The 27,011-nt window shown below is 39.8% G+C and overlaps 1 protein-coding gene across 2 annotated transcripts in view; it reads right to left on the bottom strand.

The window, feature by feature from the left end:
* znf804b (zinc finger protein 804B) overlaps positions 1 to 25,602 on the bottom strand; it is a 109,491-nt gene extending 83,889 nt beyond the window's left edge. For both annotated transcript variants that reach the window (XM_088327230.1, XM_088327231.1), the window contains exon 1: positions 24,945 to 25,602. In XM_088327230.1, the coding sequence (XP_088183356.1) occupies positions 24,945 to 25,067 (123 nt within the window). In that variant the 5' untranslated portion in view covers positions 25,068 to 25,602. The remainder of the gene's footprint in view (positions 1 to 24,944) is intronic.
* Positions 25,603 to 27,011: the final 1,409 nt, after the last annotated feature.

Genomic DNA, 27,011 nt, shown 5'->3' with positions numbered 1-27,011 from the left:
CCCTTCCATCTTATGCAATCACTTTTTCCAATAGAAAAAACATAACCAAATTCTTCATTGCAAGCAAGCAGTATAAAAACAAATCTGAATGAACATAAATGATTAACTTATCGATTGGGCAACATTTTTCTGCCATTGTGGTAAAAAGTAAATTTTTGAAGTGCGCAAGATTTTGAGACCCTTCTACTGAAATATTACAGATATGTGTATTCATGAATACATCAATGTATAAATTAAAGTTAACACAGAGCAGTACATGTAGGCCATTTTCTCAGTTATGGAAATAAATTGTATAATTGTAAACAGTTGATTAGAATGTTTGTTTAAGATGGCACGCAGTATCTAGATTCCTTGCAAACATTTTAACGAATTTCTTTGTCTACTGACAAATGGTTCACGTTCACAGTTCATAGATCCCTTAACCGCCAGGGTCGTTAGGGTACCGCTTCCTGTGGTGTGTCTTGGGCAAGTGTAACTTCTTATAAAACATTTATTTTCTTTCCATACGCAAAGTCCTTCACCAAACTAGAAACCTTTGATACTTTAAACCTGTCACAAAAGCGAAAGATGGAATGTCATTGCCCCAAAGTTGTTTTTTCAACAAAAATATGGAAGCCACAAGTCATGCAATGTGAATTTCGGAGATAAGTAGTTTTCCTCCAGTGATTTAGGACCGAGTGTCTGTATTGTCACACGGGATGTAACTTTACAACAGGGGTCGAGAACATTTTTGACCTAAAAAGCCATAAAAGAAAAAAAGTTTTGATTTTTTTTTGGAGAGAGTCACACCAAATATTTTAAGATAAAATACAAGAAAACTGCCATCCACGCTCTCCAGATCAAAATTAATTCTTCAGCGCATTTCATTCCACTGTGTGACCTTAGATGGTTTGATGAAATTAATGAAATGATAATTATGCCAGAGCCTGTGTCCCATATCAATTCAAATTTACGACTTAAAGTTCGTCTTCCTTTGGCAGTTACTTAGTGGAGTGTTGAGGCTCATTTTGCCATTTTTGTCCTAAAAAATGGTTTCAAAGCAAAGGTGCCAGCAAAGTTCATTTATAAAAAAGTCACTAAATACTGCAAACAAGGATACCAACGTATTTACCTTCAGTGCAGAATGTGCTGGGCTAAAAAGAAAGAGTGTGCGTGCGCTTCGTATAGCTCGCCCATTTTTGCTAGAGGTTCTGGTAAAAGCTTGTTCTAGGGCTTTTCATTTTATCGTGTCTTAACAACGAATATAGATTATTTAATGAGTTTCCATAAAAAATGATTATTTAGCTATTTACAGCCAGAATGGGGTCTGTGGGTGTGACACTTTGACTCTAAACCGTAGTTAAAATTGTTTCATATACTACTTACTGGACTGATTTCGAGTTTTAATTGTTATGCCTCGGCTTTGCACGTGTGACAATTGTCTCTGCGTGATGAAAGATATTTAAAACATGTTTTATTTTATCTCTGAGCTAAATGTACTAATGACAAAAGCCATATATAGCTTGCGAGCCATACGTTCCCAATCCCTGCTTTACATCAAAAAACATTAGTGACCTGAGGCGTGTTCAGGAGAGTGAGTGATTGCTATCGCGAGCTATCGCTAGCTTCTGAACGGCCAGTGATTATTGAGCGCTCGCGTGCCCGAGTAATCACGGGAGAAAGACCGCTTACTTTGATTTCCAACATGGCGTCGACAGTGCAGAAGATGGAGGATCTCACCCTGACGAGTGCTGTTGGCGATGTAATATATCGTCTTACATTGCCTGGTAATGTTTGTGAACAATGCAAGACAGGTATGACCTTTCCACTGCGTTTAGGATAACCTTAACTGTGTCAATATGCGAACTGTCGCTCATATCAGCCAACTCGCTCAAAGCAAGCTGTAGAACGAAATCCATTGTACTGTCGTCGGCCATTTTGGATCAGTAAGGCAATCACAGTGAGCGATTACAAAACGTTCAGCAGTGCGCGGCAAGCGATTATCAAGAGACTACATGTCTGATCACTCTCCTGAACACGCCTCAGATGGCGAAGATGCTGTATCTAAGTCAGATCAGGAGGTTTCTAATCTTCTATTTCTTTTTATTTTACTTTTCTACGCTTATCCCATCTTACCAGGGGTCTGCTTCCATAAAAAAATTGTGCACAGAAAATAATGCCACGATAGTTCTACCCACCATTGTGTCGCAACACCTGTCATTGGAAGCCATTTGGTGACCAAACCCCCCAAGTCTAACCCCTAAATGTCGAGCGCCAAGCAGGGAGACAATGGTAAATTTATTGCAACGGGTACCCCAAAAAACCTTACGAAAGGCTGAGGGAAATATGAGAAGAAAAATACTGCGGTTTGTAGATTATATGATCCTCCTAGGGCAGCACAGCAGCGTGGTGGTTAGCGCGTGTGTGGCACAGTTCTGAGGTCATGGGTTTGAATCCAGCTACCAACCTTCCTGTGCGGAGTTTGCATGTTCTCCCCGGGCTTGCATGGGTTTCCTCCGGGCACTAAGGTTTCCTCCCACATTCAAAAACATGCATGTCAGGTTAATTGGGCGGTCCAAATTGTCCCTAGGTGTAAATGAGCGAGCAAATTGTCTGTCCCTGTGTCCCCAGCCCACTGCCCGAAGATGGCTGGGATGGGCTCCAGCGCCCCCCGCGACCCTACTGAGGATAAGCGGTGCAGATAATGGATGGATGGATGATCCTCCTACTGGTTTCACTCTTCAATCTACAAGTCTTTTGCACTGTATCCTTTTTCAAAATACTCCGGCTCATTACTACGTACATACTTTTATCTATATATTTACGGAAACTGTGCGGGTCGGATGCTTCTATCTAGCTACCTACCTACCTACCTACCTACCTACCTACCTACCTACCTACCTCCCAACAGTACCTGAGTACCAAGGTTGTAAGCCTTAGGTATTCCCTAGTCTTGGTGCGGGGGCCGTACCCTAAGGCCACTGAGCTCATTTTATTCGGACATTTAATGGCCCCTGAGCCCTAAAACGGACACCAATGTCAACGGTGATCCAATCTCATGATGCATTGTTCCCTTCCCTCTGTTTCATCTCACCCTGTGATCAAGTCTCAAATGGTCTTTCAAGTTCAGGCTTATGTATACATAGGAGTGTGTCTCCCATCTGTAAATAAAAATCCTTTCCATTCGGTCAACCAGCGAGGTGGGTCGCAAACTCGATCGCTCCTCCCTTCTTGCAAGTATGCAATATTTAAACAAAGATAAGAAGACGGCGTCAGAGGGGAGAAAATCTAATCAAAGAAGTCCCAGATTAAGTTTGGAGAGGAAAACGGCAAAGGGCTGCAGCATAAACATCATGTTCTTCCACAGGGGAACCATCTCTGCTCTCAAGTGTAGGTTATCCTGCTATGAAGCGCTAATGAATTCATTAGCTAAATGAAATGTCAATAAAGAGCTTGAGAGAGTGTTAAAATCAATGCGAAGCGTCACATTCACTGCCGCCTCCTCTCCGGTTTTGTCCAGAATCAGCCATCCATCCCAATTATCCACCTTTCTCCCGTACGCACACACTTGGTCACATCGAGTGCGATGGAGGACATAAGTGGTGATCAGCGGGAGCACTTTGCGGCGGTCAGCAGAAAAAGACTTTCGTATTCAGCCGTACGAACCTGCCCACTTGAAAAGTGTTCTATTTTGCAGCGCGCTCGATGGTGATTGACTACAGCCTTGGAAACCTTGATTCTATAACAACCTCTCCACCAGTGTTGGAGAAACAACTCAGCGCCGGGTTTTATTCCATTATAAGCTCGTATAAACTCTTTAACCTCGAACTGTAATCGGCTTCTCCGCTAACGGGACTTTATTTGTCCGAGATACCTGACGTTTTTGCGAGGTATCTCGTATCTCTTGTGCAGTTCTAGTTTTTTTCAGGTTCACTGTGTTACATTTGACCACTAGATGTCTCTATATTGTGTCATGCAACCTCAAACTAGTGCTACAAAGCACGAAAAATAATGCAATTCCTTCAGCTCGTCATATTGTTTTTGGGGCTACCTGATGGAGTGAATTTATCATTCAGTATATAAAACAAAAATAACAAAATACATTTTCCCGATACAGTATTGCCTTTTTTTTCACAGGTGCTGCGGTCCAAAAAGGATCTGCGGTAGTCAAAATCTGCAAGGTAGAAACTTTTTTTTTTTTTTTTTTTTTTTATGAAATACTCAATTGCACATTAAAACCAAAGAACAAACCCTTTTTACAGGCTCAAGCATTTATTTAACAAATAAAAGTCATGTACTGTATATATATGTTTTAAAAATAACTTATACTGCCATATTATAATTATAATTGCTACAATATATTGCGCAACAGTGTTGAAAATCAATGCATGCCACTATCCTTTCTTCAGAAGATAGTTTGTTGCCATTGTGCGTTATTGGGAAAACACAAATGGGGCTTAAAATACTTTTTCTTCCTTTAGCATGTCAAAAGTTCAACCATATATTGGTAATTATGATGATTGGAATATCACACATAACGACTAGGCGCAAGGCATCTCTTGGTTACACTCTTTCTACGATTCTTGACTAATTCAGTGCCATACGTCAAAATTACATTTTCAGAGGCAAAACATAAAAGTACTTAGTTTTTTTGTTTGTTTTGTTTTTATAAATAAACTATTCTGTGGGTTTTGGTGCAGCTGATCAGTATGTATCAAGCCTCTTATGATAAATAGATGATAGTATGATGATAGTATGATAAATCACCACTAGATGGCAGGAATGGCTTTGATCAGATATTTGTCCACACATTGAGAAGCCCCCCAGTCCTTGTGTTGCTTCCTTTATCAAGCGATTGAGAGTGTGTGGGCAGCCCCGAAGTGACCGAAATTTTGTGCGATCATGTCACCAGAAACATCGGCCGCTGAGAAATTCTTGCAAAGTGCATGCATCATTCATGCATAAATTCAGTGATTTTGCACTAAATATTATTTTGCAAGCAAAGGGAACTGACTGGCATTGAATGAGTCAATGACTTATGTCGCATTTTGATGCAATATTATTACAGGGAGTGTCGTGTTGTCCAACAAGAGATGATAATGATTTATTATAAGTAAAGCAAAGTTGTGCCGCCTCTCTATTTTCAGCAATCTTTTGCCATCAATAAATGGTCAATTTTATGCAGGACCCTGTGAAATGAAAAAAAAAGTCCAGTTTACTTAAAATTCCGTGTTAAATAGTTAATCACATAGACATACATTAAAAATGAAATAAAATGAAAATTATTAAGTCCACAATTTATGTCTCAGCTGTGTCCAAGTCATTCCCTCCGGTTAACGGCTACAGATATCAACTATATATTATTTTAATTGGGCTGCCATTGAAAGAGTTGAAATGTTCTCATGCATCATCAACTGAAGTGTGTGTGAAATACAGTAAAATACACCAGAGAGCTGAAATTGCTATGGGGTGTCTAAAATGTCGTGATTTTCAAAATGCTATCTATTGGCCTTTCTAAGGCATTGCAGCAATGATATAATAACTTTGGTACTGAAACATGCATAATGTACGATGATTGTAGCATAAACACCCATTAAAATTAAGATTATTGAATGCATTGAAAACCTTATGTGCAAAAATGCATTTCTAGCAATTACCCCGTTAATTGCTTTATTTATGCTTGTACATACATATGCATGCAAAATACTTCTAATAAGAGCACTTACACTGCTTCACCACTAGGTAAAACCAGAGCCCCGTAAATATGTTTAGGCTTTAAAACAATGCATACTTTTACAACATTTTCTGGTCGGGATGTTAGTAGTGCTTGGTGAAGACCTTCAAATACAACTATTATTTTTTGAGTTTTGTGGAAAAGGTCCAGGTTGAAACATTTGTTGGCCTTGAGAGTGATGGGTACCACCAGGCTGTACTTGCCCAGGACACACCAAAGGAAGTGGTGCCCCTACAACCCTAGTTTTTTAAGGGATCCACCCATCTACATCCACTCGAAATCCCTAAATTCGCCGGCGGCCCATGAGACCGTTGAGAAGAAAAGATGTATCGGTATGATGTCAACAGTCACTGAAATATGTAATCCCATAAATAATTGGAAAACGTAAACACTTAGAATTTAAGATATGCTGACCATTTCAAAATGTACTAAACACAGAAATAACACAATCCGTCGAAAACAAGATACCTGAAAACTATAGAGCCGGGTTATTATGGGGATAAGCATGGATGAGAGTGTCTTTCTAATAGATGTTGCGTAGAGATTGGCTCAGATTTAAAAAAATTAATGAGTTACGTTTTGAATCACAACTGAGATTGGTCCACCCCTCGTTCAAAGTTGAATTTACTAACCCGCGATTGGTCCAGGCGGGAATCTGTTGCTCATTGAGCAATTTTGAGCAAACACCAGAGTGAGTTGAATGCTAAAGATTGCAGACATTTTCAGCGAATTTCTTTGGCTACTGGCAAATAGTTCACGTTCACAGTTCATAGATCCCTTAACCGCCAGGGTCGTTGGGGTACCGCTTCCTGTAGTGTGTACTCCACCGTCCACCTGCGCCTTCTGCTGACCACCACAAAGGTAAAAAATCCTATTCATAATCCTTTTCTTTCTCCTTTTTTTAATTTTTACAAGTTCATGTTAGCGTAATCTTTCGTACGTAAGATTACGATAACGTGAACGTACGATAAGCCTGGGTTACATTTATGTTTATGTTATTTGTGTCTTAAAGGTAAACAAAGGTAAACATTCAGGGTGTTGGAACGGATTAAAACGATTTACATTATTTGTAACGGAAAAAATGATTTCGGTGTTCGAACAAATCGCTTTTCGAACAGGGTTCTGGAACCGAGGTTCCACTATATATATATATATATATATATATATATATATATATATATATATATATATATATATATATATATATATATATATATATATATATATATATATATATATATATATATATATATATATATAACATAGTTTTGTTTCGGTTAAGGGGCAAATTACTTCCTTTACTGCCCATAGAGGGCAAAAAATACAAATTAAAGAAAATATATGTGTATGAAAAGCTATGATGCCACTGGTTATTTTGAGTGGTCGAAAGTGAAAAAAAAATAATCAGAAATGACTTAGTTATCGCACCTCAAAGCATTTACGATTATTGTAGAACACTGTTTGTTAAGAGGTATACACCAAAACGGCTATTACAATAATTGGGCATGGATAAAAATAAAATATATTATATATATATTATATAAATCTTGGACATTTATGATGAAATGATCTGCATTTTATATAGCGCTTTTCAAGTCAATGACTTCTCAAAGCGATTTACAATGTGCTCCACATTTCCCAATAGCGGCCTTGCAGCCATGTAAGGCGCTAACCTGCTTATTGGGGGTATTAGGGGTTCAGTGTCTTACCCAAGGACACTTTGACATGTAACACGGACGAGCCGGGATTCGAACTGGGATCCCTTGATCCCAAGACGAGCGCTCTACCTCCTGAGCTACTGCCGCCCCGTCATTTACATGGTTCTAATTGTGTGATCGGAAATATGTCAATTCAATTTTGTTTTATAAATATTTATCCGACATAATTAGTTTTGATCATAGCACAGTACTGTTTTTACTGCCAATAGAGGGAAAAAAATAGAAATAAAAACTATATGTGTATAAATAGCTCTGATGCCACTGAACAATTTGAGTGGTTGGAAGTAAAAACATATTCCAAAATAATTTATCACACTTGAAGTACTTCTACGATTTTTGTAAAACTTGTGTTATGTGTTTAACATAGCAAAAGAGTTAATACCGGATGTGGCAAACCTTTACCAAAATGGAAATTGAATGCAGTTTGGAGCAGTGTCTTGAATATCAGAGTTAGCAGTCTGGACCAAAATACTAGCCTCGAGTCAAGTATTTACGTTTTGTTATACTTTCTAAAAACATGTAGATCCTGAAATACGAATAGTAGGCTTTTGAAAACGGAGAAAACTGGTAGTCTCACATATTAAACATTATTGTTGGTGAGTATGTTGTGACCTTTCAGTACCACAGATAAAACTCCGTCTGAATCATCCGTAGGCGTAAATGCGACTTTGAATGTTTGTTTGTCGAATTGCGCCTTTCACTATGTCCATGGAAATAATTTACACAGTTGTTGTTGGATACAAAAAACATGTTTTTCCCAAATACTTTGTGGAACATTTCCCCAAACTAAAAAGAGATTTTAAACTCATATAGCAATACATCACGTATACATTCACGTTTACACCCAGGAGCAAAATCTCCAACGAATTGCGCTTATCTCCATCTTGAATCCATTCCTGATTAAGAATCAGAATCCACTTTACTGTATTTGTTTTGCAACAACGAATTAAAGATGCACGATACTGCATCTAAAACTGTGTTCCACATGTCCTATGTGTGCTTGTGTGTTGTAGCCGGTGTTCATTTTACCTCTGAAAAGTGATGGGTCCCGGGGACGCGCATGCTCAAAAATCTATGGGTTCCAACAGTGATCTATGGTTCCCCAAAATTTAGTGTTATCGGCGACAAATATATAATATAAATCTATATATTCATTCAGTTTTAATCATCAACCTTAATTGGTAATACAAAGCAGTTATCACTTGAGATTTTTCAGTTCACAAAAATATTGTACGTTATACAAAATAATATTGCTGAAATATTAGTCTATATATTCATGCAGTTTTAATCACTTCAGATTTTTCAGTTCATATATTCTTCATGGTTTGTTGTCCCGCCACAGTTGTAATGCCTTCCCAAGCTCCAATTGCAGCAACAGAATTTCCATAGCTAATTTGTGGTTTTCATTGTCGTTGTGGCAATCCAATGTGCTTTTCTGAAAGTTCGTTTTGCAAAATGATTTATGCTATTCAGTTTTTTGTCACGCTGGGTGCACGCATCACAAAACATGTAGCCTCCATTATCATCCTCCTCATAGCGTAACGAGGAATATAATTAAGTCAATTTTGGCAGAAATGTCCTTTTCTTGCTAGGAGTATTCTTTTGTTTATATTTCGTCGAATCGTTCGCTTCAAAACCCTTGCCTTTGCGGTCTTCTGAAGAATTTCTCCGCCGTTTTTTGTGCCGGAATTATTGCTGTTGTTACCATTTTCTGTATTGTGTTTCGACTTATTACAGACACTGAAGAAATTACCAATTTTTTGTCGATTTGCACCTAATACCAACTGTTTTTACGGAGGCATACTTCTCTTTCACTCGACAACCACCAAAATAATGACGTCATCTCGAAGCAACGAGATCTCGTTTGCCGAGATCGGCGCGAGACCAAAACAACAATGGCGGATCTGCCTGACGAAAAGTTTGGAGTGCGGTAAATCTTTGTTAAAAAAAAAGTAATCGGGTAATAATGACAATTTGGTGTCAAAAAAGTTGCGTCCCGGGGACGCACGTTGATTTGACACAATGCGTCCCCAGCAAAAATGATGCGTCTAGGACGCAGGGGCGTGGGCAAATGAGAACACTGGTTGTAGCTCTGGGAAAGGAACTCCCAGTCTGTTCATTTGGGCCTTATGGGATCTGAACCGTAGACCTGAGAGTAACAGTTCTAGGGTTGCTGGGGTGTAAGGAGTACTTTATGATGTGTTTAGCTCTGCTGAAGTGAGAGAAGCGAGAGCTTGCAATGTCCTTCAGGGTCGGAACGGGGCAGCCGGTGATCTTCTGGGCCATGTTTAAGATCCTCTGAAGGGCTTTCCTGTCTGCTTCAGAGCATCCTGCGTACCTGGCCGTGATGCAGTATGTTAGGATGCTGGTGGCACCATAGAATTTCCCCAACATCTTCTTCCAAACCTTGGCAAATGTAATATCACCCAATGACTCGGTGAAATATTGAGCTGTCATATTTGACCCTAATATGTCGTTTCAGTTACACATTAAGAATATGACTAGAACAGCATTTTTCCATTGCTGAAACATTGCAAAGATTCACCCTAGGTTATACCAGTCTGCATGCATTTTGAGCCACTGCACTGGTATTTGGACCTGGTGTATGGCATTATCTAGATTCTAGAACATGCTGCGCTGGTCAAAATTTTGGAACAGAAAGCTGTCAACCGGGCATTCTGTTATTAGCTAGATCTCATGTTGTTGTCTGTGTATTGTCTGTTGATGCCCTTGCAACATCTATTGCAGCCTGGTCATCCATGAGGGGGGATTTCCTCATGTGCCGCCCCCTCTGGTTTCCTTATTTTCCTCATGCTGAGGTTTACGGGGTTTTCCTTGCCCTCATGTAAGTTTTGGATCAGGGGATGGTTGAGTGGTTGGGCCTTTGAGACTTCTGATTAAAGTGTATTCAAACAAAAATAACTTGACTTGATTTCAACATTTCCAAAATGTGTAGCTTCCTGTTTCTTTGATTATTCCACACTGCTAAATTGTTGTTTCAAGTTAATTGTTGAGAGCATATGTTTAAACGCCATCTCATTTACATAAACTCCTCGGCTCCCCCTTGGAGTTGCGCACAAACACACGCCCGGGCATTGGCACTCATTCTGACACCAGGCACTGATTCATCTTCTTTCTGCTACGGCGGTTAAATATACATCAAAGCGGATGTTGGGCTTAGTATGCACACACAAACCTATATAATATTCTGAGATAGGCCTCAGTCCTCTCGTGTTCTTTTTGTCACACCTCCGGTCCTTAATATAAAAGAAAAAGCGCTAAAAGCACCAGCGAGAAATTGAAGACGGGCTTGTGGGGGACCGTTAGGCGCAAATGTAATTAGGAGAACGGCAGTTATGGCACGTCCGAGAGTGCCGTGGTGGTGGCTAATTGGCGATGAGGAGCGATTTCTACTATCCGCATAGCGAGGCGACCTGCAGGGAGACGACAAGCAGAAGGTAGCCGTCACACAGCAGGCGGAGGTTTGTTGACGCTCACCTATTTGACTCATCCCTTCAAAAGCTTTCTGAAGAATCCCAGCTGCAGGATGTTCCCCTAATGTAGTTTTTGAAATACCATTTGGGGGCTTTTTTAGAACTTTAAAGGAAAACTATTCCATGATAGGTCTCCAGTAGGGTATTACATGCAAAGCAATGATGACCGAACATACCTTGGGAAACTTGTTTTAACAGCTGACTCAAAGGGACATTGAATATCATTTAAAAAGTCCTAGTGGTGAAAAAACGTCATTTATTTAAAGATAAAAACAATACTGATTTGATGGATAAGCAAAAATATATAAACTATATATTGTATTCTATATCTTATGAATTACCTATACTTCATGTTGACAAAATTTGTGTTTTATTTGTAAATGCTACATCCATTGCAACCTGGTCATTCTCTCTATTTTATTTTTTTTTATTTGATATTATACTTGAATTATTCTATATTTTAAAGCATTACAGTAAAAGAATTGTCAGTCCATTGGAAAACTGCATCTACATCCACACTTAGTGTTGTTTTCGCTTACATTAGTATGTCCAATTTAATATAGAACCTCCTTCAAAACTTCAGTCTTCTGTTTAAAGAGTCATTTACAACCCCTGAGACATTGTCAGTTTTACTAAATTGTTTCAGTAATTATTTTAAACACTATATCTTTGTCAAACTATTTGTGCCAGTGATGATTTTATATGAAGCAGAAAAAAATTAATTGCGCTTCCACTGGAAGCAGAATTTAATTAACCTGCACACACATTCACTTGTTGCTATTTGAACAAACAGAATCTGGCACAGAATCCAATACACATTAACACAGACATTTTTGTACACTCATTATTTTGAGGATATCAATGAGCATTGTATTTTTTAGCTAACCAGCACATCAGATTGCCTAACCACAACCCATATATCTATCTATTTATCTATCTATCTATCTATCTATCTATCTATCTATCTATCTATCTATCTATCTATCTATCTATCTATCTATCTATCTATCTATCTATCTATCTATCTATCTATCTATCTATCTATCTATCTATCTATCTATCTATCTATCTATCTATCTATCTATCTATCTATCAAATGCAGAAAATGAATTCATAATTTGAATAAGAAAATGTATTATTCTACTTAATTATATTTGCATGTATTTTTTTTTTATACAGTAAATGTCCAAGCTACTTCATTTTTTTATAATAAACCTCATTCATTTCGAGCGACTCCGTATCTCACAACAAAATGTTAACTAACAATATTTATGATATAACGGAACACATGTACAATATAATATGTTAAACTACATAAATAAACACATTTGGAAAAAAAAAATATGGTGTATGATTGTATTTTGTAAGGGAAAATACGACAGTGTGTAAGGGCATGGAGCCCTGGAGGTTGACAAGAATGCTAACCCCATTTAAAATGTAATTCAAACCTAAACTTTAAATCCAAGTTCAGTTCTGGCAAAATGAAGACATAACATTTCGTTCAAACGAAACGATCTTGTCCTGACCGCTAATGAAATGAATAGCGAACTTCATACATTTTGTTTCAGTCTTGCTGAAGGACAATTTTTACCCACCTTGCCCCAAAAAAAGCTTTAATAAAGGTGAGCTATTCGAACTGTCGGGAGAGATCCCATCCAAACAGCTTACCAGTAACACTGTTTATCGTCCAGACGGGAGCCAAAATTGGGCCGTGTCCGCACGGATGCGGATAAATAAGGAAGCGTGTTATTTCTCTGACCTTCCTAAAGGCCTCTTAGTCAACTTTTTTATCTAATGTTCAAAGCTTTGCACATGTAGAATTGGTCTCTATCAAGGAATACGAGGCCTTATCGCCCCCTAAACCGCGGCCGAATTCAAAGTCGGCGAGGACTTCTTCCGCCTGGCAATTTAATAACACTAAAGCGATACCGCAGCCCAAATAGGTGCTTGAAGCCTCATTACGCTGCAATCATCATCCATCCTGTTTGGGTTTCCTGTTAAATTAAGGAAAGCATCCTCATGCCGTGAAATACTCACACAACTATGCCTTCAATTACAAATCAGTGGTGGCAGATTTCACATAAAAGGCCGTAAATATTCTCATTCGCTCTTTTAACTTTAGCCTGGCTGCAGCAGTTTCAATAAAAATGAAAGAAACTTTTAAGGGCATGTGAATTCCTCGACTAAAAAGTCAACTAAATGATAGCAACTTTTCTATTTACAGCGAAGATTTTTACTGTCAATAGTTAACTTTGAATTCTTATCAGCAAGTATTTATTACAGGAAAGTGCTTGATGTTCAGGTTTTATGCACAGTCGAGGCACATTTCACATTAGAGGCCCATTAAAATTATTGTTGATGTCTCGTTTGTCGGTTTTAACTGTTAAATCAAAGTGATAACACTTAAAACATACCTCTGGTGAACTTTTACTTTGATTATCAAGATATCCTGTCGTTAGAAAGTAGAAATACAGTGTTCTCGTTTGCCCGCGTCCCTGCGTCCTAGACGCATCATTTTTGCTGGGGACGCATAGTCTCAAATCAACGTGCGTCCCCGGGACGCAACCTTTTTGCCACAAAATTGTCATTATTACCCGATTACTTTTTTTTAACAAAGATTTACTGCACTCCGAACTTTTCGTCAGGCTGATCTGCCATTGTTGTTTTGGTCTCGCGGTTCCAGTTTTCGTCTGTACGCCGATCTTGGCCAACGAGATCTCGTTGCTTCGAGATTACGTCATCGTTGTGGTGCTTGTCGTCGAGCGAAGGTTAAGTATGCCTCCGAAAAAACAGTTAGTATTAGGTGAAAATCAACACAAAATTGGCAAGCGCCCTCTTCTATGCGACAGCGTGTTGGGGAGGCAGCATCAAGAAGAAGGATGCCTCTCGTCTCAATAAACTGGCTAGGAAAGCGAGCTCTGTTGTGGGCAAAGAGCTGGACAGCTTAGCAACAGTAGCTGAGAGACGGGCACTGGAAAAGCTGCGGTCAATCATGGACCATCCATCGCATCCACTACACAGCATTATCTCCAGACAGAAGAGCAGTTTCAGCAACAGACTGCTGTCACTGTCTTGTACTACGGACAGACTGAAGAGATCTTTTCTTCCTCATGCCATGAGGCTCTTTAACACTACCCGGCAGAGTAAAAGCCCACATTAAACCACACCACCTACATTGCATATTACCGAATTTTATTGCAATATGTATTCTGTGTAGCACTATTTAGATATTCTATGTAACACGCTGCAGTGGGCATTTGCACGTCACACTGGGTATTTGTATATTGTATTCTTTTTGCTTTATTATTGTATTGTTCTTAGCTCAGGGATGCTGCTGGAAATGTGAATTTCCCTCCGGGGATGAATAAAGTATCTATCTATCTATCTATCTATCTATCTATCTATCTATCTATCTATCTATCTATCTATCTATCTATCTATCTATCTATCTATCTATCTATCTATCTATCTATCTATCTATCTATCTATCTATCTATCTATCTATCTATCTATCTATCTATCTATCTATCTATCTATCTATCTATCTATCTATCTAATTTCTTCAGTGTCAGTAATAAGTCGAAACATAATGCAAAAAGTGATAACAATGGCAATAATTCCGGCCCAAAAAACGGCGGAGAAATTCATACCTGTCAACCTGTACGTTTTTGCCGTACAAAGTACGTTTGTTATGCATTTTAAGACATGTACGACGTACAAGAAAATCTGTACAGAAAAACGTTAATTTTTCAATTATGGGTACCATCTGGTATACACCGACTATCACGAAACGGCAAATCAATCAAGTCAAACGCGTTCGAGTTGTGTAGTGAAAGGAAGTCCGTCTTTTTTTAGAGAACTGGCTTTTTTGGCTCAACTCATTAAAGAAAGCCGGCTCTCATACGGCTCACTTGCTTTGATGATTGATATTACGAATTATGTTGTATAAAGACGTTAAGAAAAAAAACTGAATTATAATAGGAGAAAACGAAAAAAAGACATTTTTGTGGTTATCCCTTTAATCAGTATATTACCAACAATAATTTGATGCAGAAATGAATTAATAATTTGATGATTAAAACTGAATGAATATACTGTATAGATTTATATTATATATCTGTCACCGATTTACAATTTCAACCTCGATAACACTAAATTTTGGGGACCCATAGATCTCTGTTGGGACCCATAGTTTTTTGAGCATGCGAGTCCTCGGGACCCATCCCTTTTCACGGGTAAAATGAACACTGGAAATGTCATGATTACAGATGCGGGGCACCTGAGTCTGCTCCGTTGGCGTCAACAGCCGCAGACGCTGATTGGCTGCTTCCTCTTTTTTAAACCCCCACCTTCCTGAGATCACTCGTCGGAGCGTTTGTGAACCTACGCTACACGCTAGGCAAACTTTTGTGACTCCTGACTCTATCCTGCCCTGTTGTTCTGTCTGATTCCCGTTGCCGACCTTTTTTTGGACCCGTTTATGTTTTTGCTACTCCGTCCCAGCCATTGACCTGTTTTTCCTCGCTCTCGACATTGCCTGCGCTCGACACGGAAGTGCCACTTCCGCGTTCCCAGCGATTTGCTACCCGTGACCGACGATCCCCGGATTGTGGGTGCACTCCTTTCCACCTTTCAAATAAAACTGTGTAAAACGAACGCAATTGGGTTCTGTCTCCGTTCCTGTTTCATGACAAGAAATTCAAAGTTATTGCAAATATAAGTAAGAGATTTGGACTAGGTATACATTAAATATGACCAATTTTGCCACAGTGAATCATTTAATTTTCTAATGACCATGAACCATTGTTTCATGAATTAATTTTGTAATAACCGAAAGTCAGCTTCTTTGACCAATCATTGACATGACAATATAAGTGGTTAAAATACCAAATAAATATAAATAAAAAAATAGACTCATTCATAAGATTTGGATCACATTTTTCATTTTGGGCTTAAAGACTACCAGGCTTATGAAAAGGATATACAGATGCTCCCTTACTTACGACCATTCGAATTACGAAAAACGTTCGATACGCACATTTTTTTCGGGATTTCGAAAAATATCCGGACATTGCTGTAGGTTAGATTTTGTATTGTGTGCTCCTTTTTCCGAGTACAGGACATTACTGCTCCGTTCCGCCACTACCCGCGTATGGTGTTGTGAGACCCAGCATCCACTCGGAAGAAAAAAAATCTGCTTCCTCTTCCTAGTTCGTGTGTATACCTTCTATATTGTCTATACTATGTCTATACTATCGCCAGCAAGCTAAGAATTGTTATTGTTTAATATCTCCATTCAATATGGTTGGTGTAAAGTGTAAAGAAAAGGCGATGCGTTTCTTTTAAAAGGAAAGTGGAATAAGAAAGCTTGATGCGGTTGAGAAAATGGTCGGGACGCTTTTATTCAGCCACTTTTTACCACGGAGGAAGACCTCTTGAAGCTTATCTTCCAAAAGTAAGTTAAAATTAGCTTTATTTATCTGTATAAAGCATATTGTTTTATGAAATATTTATTTTTTAGTACAAAACAATACAGGTTACTTATGCAAGCCTTAAACATACTTATATAAACCTTAAACATACAAAATATAGCACTGAACCAACTTACGAACAAATTCAACTTACAAACGATTGTCCGGATCTTGTTCTTAAGTAGGGCAGCATCTGCAATGAATTTAGTAACGCCTCTTAGTGGTAAAAAAAACTTCATTCATTTAAACAAAAAACAATATAGATTCAAAAATTATTTAAAAAAAAACACTAATTATCCTATAAACATGCTATTTTTCAAACAGTCCAAGGTCAAGAATATGGGCATGTATTTTACTTAACATGAGGCTCAAATAGAGAAGGTTGACGTGATTGTCTGCCATCTTGCTACTACAATTACCCCCAAAAACCGGGTGAGGGACTGGGTAAAAAAAGTGAATGAGGAAAAAAAAAACAGTGTGGTTTGGTCGCCTTGTGTCTTTGTAGTTTATATTCTTCATGTTCTTTGTAGAACTTGTTTTCGGTGACACTACACAATACAGTGACACCTGGTGTTCAAATGTTAGACGGTGCCCCTTTTAAAAAAGATGATCCACTGGTAAAATGTTCTATACATTGAAATGAGAAATTGGTCAAACAAAAACACATTTTTTGGAGTGTTCCTGTTGAAAAAATATTTTATAATTGTGATTATTTTAGTTTAAACTCTACCAAGCAACTTCCTCTCCTTTTTTATTAAAACAAAAAACAAGGAAGACGTCCTATGGCACCCGTGTTAAACCCCTAGCCTATAAGCCAAATGTGGCCCGTCACTTCATTTTATTTGGCCCGGGAGAAAATACTGAGAAAACACCAAACAATTAAGTAGCAGTTTTAAATATGTCCACTGGATGCCACCAAAACCAGGCACCACTCACAAAGCACCCACTGTAGCTGTATTTTCTGACTACTATGAATTAACCAGAGAACATTAAAGAAAAACACCCTGATGTTGTGTGTTTTTAAAGCCAAGGAAGCGCTGTTTAAGGAAATACAATGTTTAAAAAAATAGCTCCTTTGCAGAAGTTTGGACACTTGTATTATACAGGTAGATACAAAATACAACAATGTTGTTTCCATATCCAGGTAATAAAATTCATAAAAAGTCAAAATAAAAGCAAAAATACTTAAGTCATTGAATCGATTATTTAAATGTGTCACGGTTGCCATGGCGCCCAATTGACCCCGCCCGTGTGGCACCAGCTGCGGCACATTGACAGATTGGCTTTCTGTCTGTTTAAGTTCAGTGCTCTCATTTTTCCTTTGTCAGTCCGTCAACAGAATTCTGCCCCACAAGACGTGGTTTTCGACTCGGTCCTGTTCCTGTTGGTATTAATCCCATTCGTTTTGTCCTGTTTAATTTCGGTTCCCAGTTTTGTTTCCGTCTATTTTTGTCCTGTTTATTATTATCTCCAGTTTTCGTTACCGTCTAGTTTTTCCTGTTCATTTTTGATATCCTGATGCATTATCTATTCTGCCTGTCCCGTCCTGTCCGTTATCGACCCCATCTGTCCGATATCAACTTGGGCAATTGAAATCGATCTCGTCGGTGTCTGGCTACCTGTCTTTCTCCACCAGACCTCTGTCTAACGTGCATGACTCCCCATTTCCCGTAAAATAAAATGCTTGTGTGAGAATGTCACGCGTTTGGGTCCTGATCCTGTTCTGGTTCTCGACAATTGTTTTTCTTTTTGTTTTATATATGCTTAGATGATAAACACTACAAGAGATTAGATCTTAGTGAAGGTGTTGTATATTAGAGACTTGCTTACATTTGTTCAAGGGACTTGCTGGCATTTGTTAAAAAGACTTGCTTACATTTCGGGGAAATGTTGCTTACATTTCTGGAAAGTCTTGGCAGACGAATTAGTATAAACAATTCTCCTCAAGGGAGGACAAGGAAATCTGGCAAATGGCAAACTGACCCAAACTGAAAAACATTTCCAAGAATTGATGATTACAGCACCCTTTTCACGTGGCATGTACACGTGAAAGGGATGGGCTACACTGTTTACTCATGCTGTGTTGAAACTATAAAGACCCACTCATATCTGGAGATTCTTTGAGTTTCTTGTTGAGATTGTTGCATCAATAAACGAGAGCTCCCTCTGACGCCATTGATTCCTGCATTCTCTTTGAACACGTATGAGACGAGTCCGATCTCATCTTCCTCGATAAAGGAAGAAATATTGACGAAAAAACCCTCAATAATTGTCTTATCCCAGAATCAGTCCATAATCATAGTTTTTGATCCTCCTAAAAGACCCCCAACCCCCCAGATTAGGCACCATTTTTATGCCATTTATTTACTAGTCCTGCCAGATGAGAATGTTTTTCCTAACATGTGCAGTTTGACACCTTTGTCCTATAGGATGGCATTTGAGACATCATAGGGAACAAAACAAGGCAAATTTGTTTTTGCCAGATGGGAGAAAAAAATCATGCAATAGTCACACAAGAGTTCCGCATTACCAACAATTCCGAACAAAAAATGGAGCCAAAACGCATTCGCATCAGGTACGATTACTTCCGTTTTCCGAACAGAAGAGCGAGCGAGCGCAAGAACAGACAGAACAGACATCAAAAGAGCGACTGGAGAGGTGACGGCAGATAGATAAATCACCGAGTTAATACAACGAGGCACGCCTGAATATTTGAGGCTTGACACTTCGACATATGTTAGCTTGTCAAAAACGATGTCACATCATTTGACGGATTAGCCGCACACTGTGTCTATGTAACATGTTATAATTTTTGTGGGTAAGGAAAGGGAATAATGGCTGCCTGAATGTAATGCCAAATAAATTGCAAGGTGGAGCTGAGTTTAATATAAAAAAATGCAGTAATCCATTGCTGTATGTCGGTTTATTTTCCCCGTTTCGCGTATTTTCATGATGTTTTGTGTTCTGCATTCTGATTGGCTAAACAGTCGCCCCGCCCCTTTCTGTCTGTTGTCAATGACGTTGAGGTCTAAGTTGTTAAACAGCTTGAAAAGCCTACACTGTCATCGGTGGCAATAAAGATCGATTCCATTCAATACATTATTTACACGCAAATCTTTCTTCAATTACATATACATTTATGTACATGTAACGGGTGTAATAATAACTTTTGTTTTATTGAAATTCCTGTATAGTTTCTGTTTGCGGAGCACCAAAAGATCGTGTCTTACCGTTGGCAGCTCGTTGTAGACTGCCAAAAACCCCCACCTTCCTGTCGCAAAGTCTAAAGCCAAACCAAACCTTACCACATACCAGCAGGTGGCACTGTTGGACTCATCATTGCAGGACACTTATACAGAAACTATACAAAATATTTCAGCAGGAATTTCAATAAAACAAAAGTTATTATTACACCCGTTACATACATATGTCAAGTCAAGTCATGTTTATTTGTATAGCCCTTAATCACAAAGAGTCTCAAAGGCTGCACAGATCAAAGACTATATATTTGTTTAATTATAAATGTTATTGCACTTGTTTTTATTGCGCTGTTGTTACAATTTGTCATTCTTCATTGCATTATTATTATAACTTAGGCCAGTCTTGAAGCACTATGTTGTAAATATTTGTTTACGCCTTTTATCCTGATGTTCATTTATCTTTGTTTTTCTCTTTAAAGTCTTTGTTACATGTTTACCCTGGAGTGCCATGTCTAATGTTGCTGCATGCAATGTTTCACAATGTTGATATCTCATCTCATCTCATTAGCTGCACCGCTTATTCTCAGTAGGGTCGCGGGGGTGCAGGAGCCCATCCCAGCAATTAACGGGCAGTGGGCAGGACACACCCTGAACTGATTGCCAGCCAACCGCAGGGCACACAGGGACGGACAACTCGCTCGATCAATGACTGTAAATACAAGTCTAACATTCTAAATTGTAACAAACTCGACAGTGCCAAGTATTTGAAAAATATTTGGGGTTTCCTTCTTTTAGCTTCCAAAACACAACATTTTGGGGTTGGGTGGAAATGTAAAGAGTCTCTGAAAATGTTTCCAGGTGTTGTTGGAGACAAGATTTTCATAGCATCTCTGCCAAGGCTCTTTGCATCAGTTTGCTTAATGCTATCACCTTGCTAGAGCGGGCCAAACATGCCAGGATGATAAGTATTCTAGTGAGTAACACACATACACATCGATGCACACCAGCTGCTGTTTTCCGCATTACGCAGCAAACTTCTTCAGACACTTTTTCTTGTCTCGCATTAAGAACTCAGGGGTAATCATGTAATTTAGGGTGTTCTCATTGAGTAGAATTTGAGCAACACGATTGGAGCTTGAAGAGTAGAATATAAAATTGAAAATGCATATTCTTGTTATGAATTTTAATTATTTTAACTCACATTGCATTCAGGGCAGCATGGCGGGACAGTGGATAGCGCGTGTGCGGCACAGTTCTGAGGTCATGAGATCGAACCTCCTGTGTGGAGTATGCATGTTCTCCCCGTGCTTGCGTGGGTGTCCTCCGGGTGTGAATGAGCGAGTGAGTTTTCTGTCCCTGTGTGCCCTGCAACTGGCTGGCAACCAGTTCAGGGTGTCCCCCGCCCACTGCCCGGAGATAGCTGGGATGGGCTCCAGCACCCCTGCGTCCCTACTGAGGATAAGCGGTGCACATAATGGATGGATGGATGCATTTATAAGTTAATGTGCAGAGTAAGGTACTATGTTTGGGAAGATCGGCCTTTTGTAAAAGGACAGAACAGTTGATGCACACCCCTATAAGATTACATCGCTTACATTCTCTTTTGTCCTGTCCTACATTTCCTGAAGGCTGCTGGGGAATGTCCTGACGCTATTTGGTACAATGGCATTCATGGAGCCACGTTACAACCAAATGAGACCACACCTTCAGCAATATTTGCGCCAGTGGGTTGAAACTTTATAATCAGGTTTAAAACAGAAAATAATAATCTCAGAGGAAAAAATATAGGGAAATATATAGGACATAGCATATTCTTTTAGGTGATCACAAACGATTGTTGGGGACAAAACAATGATTGCTCGATATTGGTGGGGACACGTCCCCTCCGTCCATGCCAAAATGAGGCCATTTCAGTGTTCAATGTTTAACCCTGTTCATCATGTGGTTTACATTCCAAAAAGAACCCGTGATAGTCAAAATCCGTGAAGTAGAAACCTTTATTTCTACAATGACTATAAAATTTAATTTCTTTAGTACATTCTGAAAACAAAGAACAACTTATTGGCACAGGCATTTTTTGACAAACGTACAGTAAAAACCCTGTTCTATTTTTTTTTTTTCTAAATAACTTCGGTACCGAAAAAATAATACGTGAAAACAACAAACAATATAAACAAAAAAGAGCAACTTCGCGTTTGGACCCAAAGAAAGTGATGGCACCCAGTATATTAGCGTGATGCCGACCGGTCCTGGTTTTTCCTTGTTGCGTGGACCATGATCACTGTTTAGCCAATCAGAATGAAGAACAAAACGCATGGTGCCGTAGCAAACTGTGAAAAGTAAACGGTGTTAAAGCGAGGGATTGATGTACATGAGAGGAAAAGTGAAAAATAACTCAAGGGGCTGTGTGTTTTGCTTAGCACCACTTAGTGGCATAAATCATTAATTAAAAAACAATATTGATTTAAATTGTCAGCAAAATCACACAAGCTATCAAAATACTCATGTTATGAGACATTTTTTTATTCATTTTACATAACATGAGCCTCACCTAGAGGGGGCTGGCACGATTGTCTGCCATCTTGCTGGCAACAATCAAAAACCTCGTGAAATACTGGACAAGAAAAAGTTGAGTTTGTTTTTTTTGGCCGTAGTTTGTATTATTCGTTTTGCTATTCAGCACTTTTCGGTTGCACAACACAATACAGGGATATGTAGTGGTCAAATAATACACATTGTTAATGCCAAAATCAATCACAATTAAATTGAACACCGAATTTATTACACTTTGAATGCATTACTATATTTTTTCAAACATTTTCAGTATAAAGATTTACTTTTTCAAGTTCAAGAGTTTTAGCCCCAGATGAAAGCACACAAATCCTCACACAGCACTAGTGGTTGGCACTAAATGTATTTGTGGTGCCCCCAAAAAAACATTGGAAAAGGTCACCGAGTAATTCAAGTAGGCTTGTCCCTTGCACTGCACTCACACAAGAGCTTCACACATCCCATTAGTAACACACCTCAAGTAATTAGTGCTATTTACAACAGCGCAGCTCATTGCTCCTTGAAAGCAATCCATTGCAATTCCATTTGTTTAATTCCCATTGCCTTGGGAAAGGGATGAATAGAGTACAGGGACAATCGCTTTCTGCTCTAATACCCAGTTGTGGCATTGGTATTCGTACTCACTCCCCAAAAAAACAATTATAAAAACAATAATAAAAGCAGTTCAGCACAGTCGTCAACAGTGTTGGGAGTAACGCTGCTACGATTCTTTTGGGTGAACCCAAGTGAAGGGAAGTGGGAACTGGGTCAGGGGTGCTCAAAATAGGGATGGTATTTAACAACAAATCCAGGAACAAAGTAACAAACAAACAAGGGGTCAGAAAACAAATAACAGGTCTAAACCAAATCAAACCTGACAATATCCAAACAAGAAAAGAAGACAAAAAAGGGAAATGCAAAGAATAAAGAAACAAAAAAAGGGTCACAAAACAAATAACATGTCCAAACAAAATTAAAGCTGACAATATTCAAAACAGAAATTAAGACCAAACCGGAAATGGAAATGCAAGGAAGTACCAAGCAAAACAAAGGGTCACAAAACTACTAACACACAGTGAAAACAAGAAATTATAAACAAAAGACAAAAGAAACCTTGGGTGGCTGTGGAAATGCAAATGACTGGACCCCAGTGTGCTGTGCTAGCAGTCAATATAAGGACCTGGGATAATTAGCAGCAGAGGTGTGGAGTTTAGGCTCAAGTGTGTTTTGCTCCCAGATTGGCGCCCCCTAGGGAAGGGTGGCATCCTAGGAAACCCGTTGCAAAATAAAGCATTCCTGGAGCGCAATTATTTGGTAACGAGTAATGTAGGCCGTTTTTTATAACATTTCGTAACTCAAGTGTCGATAGTACATGATGCATTATTCCGCTACTTTTAAAAGCAGTCTGTGAATCAATTTGGCAGTTGCTCCTTTGCTCATAATGACACATGCAACCCTTCTTCCGCAAGCAACACAACGCTGAATGCAACAAATAAACGAGGCTGGGTTGTTTAGAACGTCCTACAAATTACAACTGAATACACCTACAATAGTGCTGTTTCAAGCACAGAGTATGAAAATGCATAATTTCTCCCCACTTATATTCTGATATTCTTCCTAAGTATATAACAAAATACTAAAACCATATTGGGTTGTTTGTCACCAGTAGTAAATAACCCTGAACTGGTTGCCAGCCAATCGCAGGGCACACAGGGACAGACAACTCTCTCGCTCATTAACAATTTGGACCGGCCAATTCACCTGAAATGCATGTTTTTGGAATGTAGGAGGAAACCGGAGTGCCTGGAGGAAACCCACGCAAGCACGGGGAGAACATACAAACTCCGCACAGGAAGTCCGGTAGCTGGATTTGAACCAGTGACCTCAGAGCTGTGCCGCGTTATAGGTAAGAACTTTGACCCGAGCCGGTCAGGAATTTGAACCCGGTCGGGACTAAATAGTCAATCATTCTGTTCGGGTTCATGCCAGGTTACTCTTTCGCTGGTCTTTTTTTGTTTAGTTATCCACCTGTCATTGTTCTTATTTTGTTTTTTATTCACGGAGGTTGCACGCAATGGATTTCATCCCTCTCTCCCGCATCACAATCCGCTTCTGTGCATCTGGCAACACGCTCAGCAGTGAGCTCGCCAGCTGCACCGTTGGACGCAGAGAAGCGGGCCGGCGGGTGCACAGAGGGAGAGGAGGTTTGTTTGGGAGAGCAGTTAACCAAGAACACCTTCTGGTTCTGAGTCCTTACAGTTAAAATATAAAAATCAAGGTTTGCGTCGGGCTCAGTCCCTCAAAAAGAGTTCAATTGGTTGGGATTGGGATGGTTCGGGCTTTAATACTCGCAGGTTCGGGTCAGGTCGGGCTGGAATTTTTTAGACCTGATCTTACTTTTAGTTTGAATATAAAAGACAAAATAGATATGGACTGTCTCAACTATTAGTTTGCAAGGTCTCATTAATGCACAAGCCATGGAAATGAAAGCTTCACTGCTTCTACAGGTTTACACATTTTGTTCTATTTCTTTTATTATGTGATGATTCAACAGTTTATTGTAAGTCTTTACCTTAATTTCTAACCAGTTACTTTCAGACTAACACACTACTTTTAAGTGTCGGTAATCCGGGGGCGGGGTAAGTGAGGCAATGCAAATCCTTTTGAAATGAAATAACCGCAACTACTTTCTTTCTTTAGTAACCTGCGCAACATTGGCCATCAACTATGTCATTAAACAAGCTTCCCTGCAGCCGAAAGACTTTTCCACGAGTTTACTGCCACAGGAGGGTGCTTACCGGTGAGTCACACGCTGCTGTGGTGCACAGAGGCCCCCTGAAGACTCCTTTGACACGGCGAAAGTGTCCGTTGCTGAGGTGCGTGGAGCTGATCACCAGGTAGTAACAAGCGCCACACGCCATCCCGGGTAAACCCGCCGGGCAATGACTTGAGCGGTTAAGGGGAAAAGGTCGTGCACCAACGCCGATGAGTGCGGCAAAGAGGGTGCAGGTGAGTACCGGGCTTGCTCCGCACGCCCCCGCCGGCACTACTCGCTAGCGTGCGTGCGCATGGAAATAAGAACTAAACGGCGGAGGTAGCAGGAGGCGGGTGGCGAGTGGAGTCGACGGAGTGCGCCCCGCTTGGCATGCTGTCCTCGGTCAAGCTGGGATGAATGAATGCGTGCCTTTTTGGGGAAGGGGGCAGCGCTCCGGTTGGTATGTTGTCCCTCATCTCTTCTCCCTGCACTTTTGCAGCTCCTTCACGGGAAGATGTTAGAAGGAGGAGGAGGTGTGACACCCTCTCCTCTCTCCAAGACCCCCCACCTGACTCTTCTTCTCAGCTTCTTGATGGGGTCTATTGATTGGCAGCAGATTTAAGATGTCCCCCGTGCTATGAATTAAATCCTGAGGTAGTGGGGGCGTAAATCCATCCACATGAGTTATGGAGGAGGATCCAGACGATCAGGGCAGGCTGATGTGGATCACATTCTTTCTCACTGGAGAAATATAATCATCAGACGCCCCCCCTACCCCCATCTTTCTCTCTCTCTCTCTCCCTCTCTCTCTCTCTCTCTCTCTCTCTCTTTCTCTCTCTCTTACTCTCTATTTCTCTCTCCCTCTCCCCCCAAACTCCCCCTCTTTGCGCTGTCTCTTTTGCCTTTCTCCCGAGCTCTTCTGTGCCAGCACGTGCGTCTGGCTGGAGATTTGTCCAGTGCGTGTGCACATGTGTGTATTTTGTCTCGGATTTGTTGTTTTTTTCTGACATGGATTAAAAAATACAGATGCCTAATTTAAAGGTCTCAACGTGGCTTATCTCACAAAGTGACGAAGCAGCCTACAGAGGGGAGGTCCAGAGGCTGACAACCTGCTGTTTAGAAAACCTGGTCACACAAAAAGACCCCGAAAGATTATTGTGAACTTTAGGAAGAACAGGAGTGATATGATAACCCCTCTTTTCATCAACAGTGAGTGTGTGAAAATGTTCCATGCATTCCTGATCTTTGACAAACTCTCCTGGAACACAAAACACCACAGCCATCATAAAAAAGCCAAGCAGTATCTTCACTTTCTGAGAGTCCCCAGGACAAACAACCTGGAAAAGAAGTTGCTGCTGTCCTTATACTTCTCACTCATTAAGCGCCTGCAAAGCCATTTCCACATGGTACAGTATATTCAGATATGGCTTCAGAGTGTCTACTGAGCGATTGTGTTTCCATATGGTAGAGCTGCAGTGAGCTGGACATAGGTAGGCTGCAGAGGACAGCAAAAGCAGCACAGTGCTTCGTTGCCTGCCCTCTCCCCTCCTTGATGAATATGTACTCTACTTGGTCCCTTAGTAGAAGCCAAAACATCATCAAATACAAATTGCATCCAGGTGCCCAGTTGTTTGACCTGCTGCCATCTGAAAGGCGTTACAGGTGCATCAGTAAATTGTTTTTAACATTCATCTTTTTTCATGTTTTTATGTTTTTGATTCGTCTGTACTTCGAACTGAGAGTGTAATCCCTTCGATTTAGTTGTACGATAGTATAATGACAATAAGGGCTTTTTATTTATTCATCTGGAGAAGTGGCTGTTAAGACCGCGCTCGGGGAGCTGTCCAGCAACTGAGTGCTGAAGCTGGAATTATGCGCAGACAAGTAATGAAAAGGAATTGGGCATTTCCCTCCATTCTGGACGCCTTTTTCTTTATACCAGTTGGAGCAAGAATTAAGGTCCAATTCATCCGTCAATTAATGGGGAGCCAAAGGTTGTCCAATTAAAGGTTACCTGAGTGAGTGTAAACCCCACCCCTTATTATTAACCCTGGTCATAAGTGTAATGTACTGTATAAATGCCGCTGTGAAAACTTACATAGTTATTATA

Source organism: Urocampus carinirostris, chromosome 2, assembly GCF_059441175.1.
Source record: "Urocampus carinirostris isolate Australia breed hairy pipefish chromosome 2, RoL_Ucar_1.0, whole genome shotgun sequence".
NCBI lineage: Eukaryota > Metazoa > Chordata > Actinopteri > Syngnathiformes > Syngnathidae > Urocampus > Urocampus carinirostris.
This window is presented reverse-complemented; position numbering and strand designations above follow the sequence as displayed.